Source organism: Parasteatoda tepidariorum, chromosome 10 (genome assembly GCF_982258835.1).
Source record: "Parasteatoda tepidariorum strain Cologne lab strain chromosome 10, Ptep-v5.0, whole genome shotgun sequence".
Lineage (NCBI taxonomy): Eukaryota > Metazoa > Arthropoda > Arachnida > Araneae > Theridiidae > Parasteatoda > Parasteatoda tepidariorum.
This window is the reverse complement of record NC_141764.1, coordinates 57,518,173-57,524,479: the sequence shown is the minus strand read 5'-3', so window position 1 is coordinate 57,524,479 and position 6,307 is coordinate 57,518,173. Positions and strand designations below refer to the sequence as shown.

General features: G+C 35.0%; 1 protein-coding gene across 1 annotated transcript; it reads right to left on the bottom strand.

Annotated features, from left to right (window-relative positions):
* Positions 1 to 592: 592 nt before the first annotated feature.
* Positions 593 to 5,980, bottom strand: LOC139424873 (uncharacterized). The gene has a single exon (XM_071176935.2). It carries the CDS (start codon positions 5,978 to 5,980, stop codon positions 593 to 595), a length of 5,388 nt encoding a protein of 1,795 aa, XP_071033036.2.
* Positions 5,981 to 6,307: the final 327 nt, after the last annotated feature.

Sequence of the window (6,307 nt, the reverse complement as noted above, 5' to 3'; positions counted from 1 at the left end):
TCTTAATTTGCATTAAACATTACATTACTTACTGAATATGTACTAATAGAGAAATTTATTTTCTTTGTTAAGTAATAATTTTTTATTATCTATGATGTAGGATTTTTCATAATCATTGTAAAAAATTATTTATCAATCAACTCAATTAAATTCAATAATAATTCTTAATTAAAGGTAAAGGCAAAATTACCTTACCTGCAATTTCTGTTGTTCTTCAATTTTCCCGGTGAGAAGATGGAAATGTTTTTCTTTCGCTTTAAAAAGGATCGCTACTCTTGTAAAAATAAAAAGATGTCAATAATAAAAAGTAACAAGTTCTGCCATTAAAGGAATTAACTATTTCTTTTTAAAACATTTAATATTTAACACAAAACGTAACAAGAAACATAATTGAAAACGAAACATTAAGCTTTTTTGAAAAGAGCATTACATATCAACCTCTTCTCTCTGAGGCGATCATTCCCCTTCTGTTTACAAAACTTCCGCCTCGCTACAGTTACAGTTAAAATTTTAAAGTTAGATTGTTCATCGCAGTTTCTCGACACTCCCCTCTTGAGTTTTAGAGATGTCGATCACTGAAACTCAACACATATTACTGTCCAAAACGTTGAGGCACTCTAACAACCCTACCAGCTCGAGTGGTCACAGAATCAGTTTTTCTGTAGTTATCAGTCACTGAAGGGTTAGGGTTGACACAATCATTCGGAGTATTATTGGCAATAACATCACAATTATCCAGTTCCATAGGGCACAGTTTCTGAACAGGGCGAATAAAGACACCAGATTTTGTCTTTATTTTCGCTAAACGAACAAGTCCATCTTGACTGGGATATGTTTCCAAAATTCGTGCCATCGGCCAGTTAAGTCTCTTGATGTTGTCACTCCATACGAGTACTAGGTCACCTTCTTTCGGAACACGGACGTTATTTTTCTTTCTGTAACTTTCTCGTAGTTGTCCTAGGTATTCCACACGAAATCTCGAACGTAGATCTTTTAAAATTCTTAACCGGTATGCCAAACGTTTATTTAAACTTTTTCCATCTGTTTGGCTGCATTGGTCAAGATCTGTAACATCATTACTTTTGTTTTCCTGCAAAAACATTGCTGGTGTAATTGGATTCAAGTCATTTGCATCATCAGAAACATGGGTAAGTGGTCTTGAATTGAGAAGACACTCACATTCACACAAAACAGTAGCCATTTCCTCATAACTTAGCGAAGTTCTTCCCAGCACTTTTCTCAAAATCTGCTTCATAAGACCTACTAAACGTTCCCAGAAACCACCCCACCATGGAGCTGAAGGTGGTATAAATTTCCAAGTGATGGGAGCGATTTCACCTTTCAATCTCTCGAGATCAACATTTCTCAGCAGTTTTTCAAATCCGACGAAGTTAGTCCCATTATCCGAATAGATCTTCGAAGGTCTTCCGCGTCGTGAAATGAACCTTCTTAGAGCCAATAAGAAGTTGTCAGTGGATAATGCAGTCAAAAGTTCCAAATGAACTGCTCGGTAGATAGCACATGTTATTAGAAGTATCCACACCTTTTGTCTTTCTTTAAGGTACAAAGGACCCGCCACATCTAAACCAATTATCTCAAAGACAGACGCTTCCTTTACTCGGTCTTCCGGTAATGGTCCTTCAGGAATACTAGCTGGTCTTGAATTGAACCTTTGGCATACAACGCACATCTTTATGGCTTTTTTTATGGTTCTTCTACTCTTTAAGATCCAATAATTTTCTCTTAAGGCAGTCATTAAAAATGGTACTCCGGCATGTCCTAACTCCTGATGTTTACTGATTATTAGACTTTTTACCACGTGATGATTTGATGGTAAAAGTAGTGGAAGTCTAAAATCCTCTTCATCTATTCTCATGAAAACTTTGGTTTTAACCCTTAGGAGACCATCATTGTCCGTTATAATTTTTAGAGACTTCAATTGGTTTTCTGTTCCTCCAAAGAATTCTTCATCCTGGACTTTCTTCAGAATTTTAAGTTCGGCCTTCCTCAGTTCCTCAGCACATAGTTGTCCAGATCTTTTATCACTAGGTGTCTTAGCATTTCTGAAAAATCTTAAAATCCAACCGGTGATTCTTATTATTCTTTTGTACGAAGAAATGCGATGATAGTATTCGTCATTTTCTTTATTCAAGGAAGACACGACAATTTTCTTCTTCTCAGAGTTTATCACCTTTTCATCTGGAATCAATTTGTAATTAGGCCAGCGGTCTCTAGAGTCTTTCAGCCATGGTGGCCCCTGCCACCATTTTCCCTTGATAAGCGTCTTCACCGAACACCCCCTAGAAGGTAAATCGGCCGGGTTTTGAATTCCTGGAACATAATTCCATTCACTAACTTGGGACAAAGCTCTTATTTCTTTTACCCTATTGGTCACAAATACAACCCATGGACCTTCTTTCTTTATCCAATACAATGCGTCCATGGAATCAGACCAATAAAATGTCTGGATATCCTTCAAGTTCAGATCATTTTTTACAGATGTTGCTAGTCTCACTCCGATGTTACAGGCGAGTAATTCCAATCTCGGGATAGACACATTCTTTAATGGTGCCACTCGTGATCTAGCTTGTAGTAACTGACAAGTCACTTCATTTCCCCGTTCTGCTCTCAAGAAAATTCCAGTAGCATAAGAAAGTTTGGATGCGTCGCAAAAAACATGCAAAGTCAATTTTGCGTCATTCAAATCCAAGCATGAGTAATTTCGAGGAATTTCAATGTCTTTCAAATCTGAGATTTGGTTTCTCCAATTATTAAACTTTTGAACGATATCTTTCGGCAGTTCAGCATCCCAAGAGACTTGAGCTTTCCAACAATCTTGAAGAAGTAGTTTCGGTATTAGAGTCACTGGGCACGTGAACCCAATAGGGTCAAATATCTTATGTGCCAATGATAATATTTTCCTCTTAGTTATGCTTTTATCATCGATACTGATATCGTTAATATCGCAAGACAACGTATCGTTCTTAAAGTTCCACAAAAGCCCTAAAACTGGGACTTTAAAGTTTTCGGAATTCGTAACTTGTAAATTTTCCTCAACTTTATTCTCTGAAGTGTGTGCATTATCTATCCAGCCACGCAAGTCAAATTTCGCAGAAGCTAGCAGTTTCTGAGATTCTGATCGAAAATATTCTAGTTCTGTAACAGAATCAACACTTGCTACACAATTGTCCACGTACATGGAGTCTTTTAGTTTCTTAGCCAACTGCTTTAAGTTTTCTGGTACGTTTTCCAAATGGTGGTTTAAAACGGCAGCTAGCAGAAAAGGGCTGCACGAAACACCAAAAACAACGCGACAGTGCCTGTAAGTAATTAATTTGCGAGGGTCACCGTCTCTCCACCATAAAAACTTCAAAAAATTCCTATCACTCTCTTGCAGGCTTATTTGTAAAAAGGCTTTGCGAATATCGGCTATAACACCGATTTTACCCCATCTAAAACGATTTAAAACTGATGGTATTAGCTCTATCAAATTTGGCCCTTTTTCAATACACTCATTTAACGATAAAGAATTACGAGTTTTAGCTGACCCATCAAACACGGGACGAATTTTAGTCGTTGAATTCTCTTTGATGACTGGTCTATGAGGTAAGAAGTGCTCAGTGGTCTCTGCTTTATTTATGTTGTTATAATCTGACAAAACCTGCTCTATAATGCCTTCTTTTTCCCACTCATCAAATACATCTTGATACGCCTTTAACATATTACTAGAATTAAGCGATTGCACGGTATTGCTAAGCCTTTTCTTGGCCAATTCTTTATGATCCGAGAATGTTACACGACCCTCCAACCAAGGTAAACAAACCTGATACCTACCGCTTTGATCTCTGGTTAATGTTTCTTGGAAATGCTTTAGAACAATTTCTTGTGTTTCTGTTTTTGTTTGTTTTTCACTCATATCGTGAATTCCTAAAGAATCTAACTCCCAGAGATCCGATATTTTAGCATAGTCTACATGTAAAGTTAATAATAACTGAGGAGTATTAAATGCATTTTCTCGTACAGATTTCCCCAGTACTGTCCACCCAAGACGCGTATTCGCAGCTATTAACCCTCCTGATAGATGTTTAATATTCCCCGTTAGCAAGGTACTTGCAAGATCTGCCCCAATAAGTATGTGAATTTCATTTGGGTTTTTTTCATATAAACAAGTATTCCCTTTTAATTCGATATCACTTGCAAAAATACCCATACCATTTAATTCACGTTTACAGTTGGAATCACTTATTTTAGGAATAGGAGCACAAATCTGCTTCTGATCCATCACGTCAAATTCACAGCTGAATTTCTCATCTAGACTAGTTAGCTTAACACTATACCGCTTATGTTGTTCAGTATTTTCAATACCTCCAAAAAGTCCGTGGGTGACAGTTTCCTCCCCAATGCAATTTAAACCCATTGTTTTAGCAATAAATTTACTACAATATGATCTTTGACTACCCAAATCAATAATTATTCTTACTAAATTTTTAGAATTCTGACCATGAACATATACAATTAAAGTTTGTAAATAAACTTCATTAGAACAACAATTATTAGTTAAAACACTACTTTCAACAAGTTTATTACTATTATCAGAATTATCGGATTCATTCCCTTTTAAATCATGATTTAAATAACACATTATTGATGCATGGCGCTTCGAACAAAATGTGCAAACAATTTTTGAATAACACTGATCCGCCCTATGATTCATAATTAAACAGCGAAAGCAAGCTCGTCTTTTTTTCAAAATATTCTTTTTTTCTTCTAACGATAAACTTATTGCTAATTTACAACTCGCTGAATCATGCGGTTCCTCACAAAAAACACAGAAAGATTTTTTATTCCTGTTCTGTTTCATCTCAGAGCTCAATAAATCTGTTGCCGTATATTTCGGCTTCTCATTTTCACGTGATTGAATATTTAACTTTCTACTAGAGGGGGAGAAATTTATTTCTTCATTATGGTGCCGACTGATGTGTCTCGGATTTCTCCGATCCACTTGATATTTATTTCCAAGGTCACTTACTGCACTCATCTGAATTGAGCGTTCTCTACAACTTAATGCTTTCGAAAGAAAATTTAAAAGCTCTTTTATATCTGAATATACATTTTCATTTTCGATTTTATTATACTCTAATACTAAATCTGGGGGTAATATTTTAAGCAACATAGGACACAATACACTTCCATAATTTTCTGGTTTTAATTCTAATGATTCTAAACTGCGTATATGTGTCATGCAATTATCATAAAATTTTCTAAAAGCGCGAATATCGTTTGAATTTTTTAACGGTTGCATATTTAAAATAGCGCTCATATGAGTGTGAATAAGTAAATCCTTCTTAGCAAATCTATCTTTTAATAATTCAATTGCGGAATCATATGATGCGTTTGAAATTGAAAAACCCTCAACCGTATTTAAAGCAGATCCACCTAAATGCGCCTTCAAATAGTTAAACTTATCCACTTTATCTAATAATTCATTATTGTGAATCGCTGTTTCAAAACTATTCCAAAAGGTTAGCCATTGGCTGACATCACCATAAAATTTCGCGATACTCAGTTTCGGGAGTTGAATGCGCACCTTTTCTGCTGCTGATTCGTTTATTTCTGTTTTATTTATTGAACGTTGTAAGGTTATATTTTCGCTTTCCATATTCTTTACTGACGTTTGCATTTCATTTATTTTCTTTTTTGCTCTTAGTTTAGAAATAACTACCTTATCTTGATACTCTTCTGTTTTTTCAAATTCTGATTGATATTCATCATCGTTGAAGAGTGGTTCTAGTTCTTTATCAACAGAACTCAAAGAATCAAATTTGTTTGTTAATGTTTCGATTATTTCTTCGATTACACTGACATTTATATCTTCCGTTTTCGAAAGTTCTGCATCTAATTTAGTCAGTGTATTTGTTACGCTTGTTCTTAAGGAACCTCGTTTTCTTTTTAACTGTTTCATTTTCTCATCTGCCGACATCTTTTTAAATTATATCTCAATTCGATAAATACACGATCTTTTAAGAAAAACTAATCGGTCTTCTCAGTCCCAGCGGGGATGCCATGTAAAAAATTATTTATCAATCAACTCAATTAAATTCAATAATAATTCTTAATTAAAGGTAAAGGCAAAATTACCTTACCTGCAATTTCTGTTGTTCTTCAATTTTCCCGGTGAGAAGATGGAAATGTTTTTCTTTCGCTTTAAAAAGGATCGCTACTCTTGTAAAAATAAAAAGATGTCAATAATAAAAAGTAACAAGTTCTGCCATTAAAGGAATTAACTATTTCTTTTTAAAACATTTAA

Bases quoted from the DNA above. Each gene is read 5' to 3' on its own strand.
- LOC139424873 (XM_071176935.2), bottom strand. From the start codon at position 5,980: ATGTCGGCAGATGAGAAAATGAAACAGTTAAAAAGAAAACGAGGTTCC.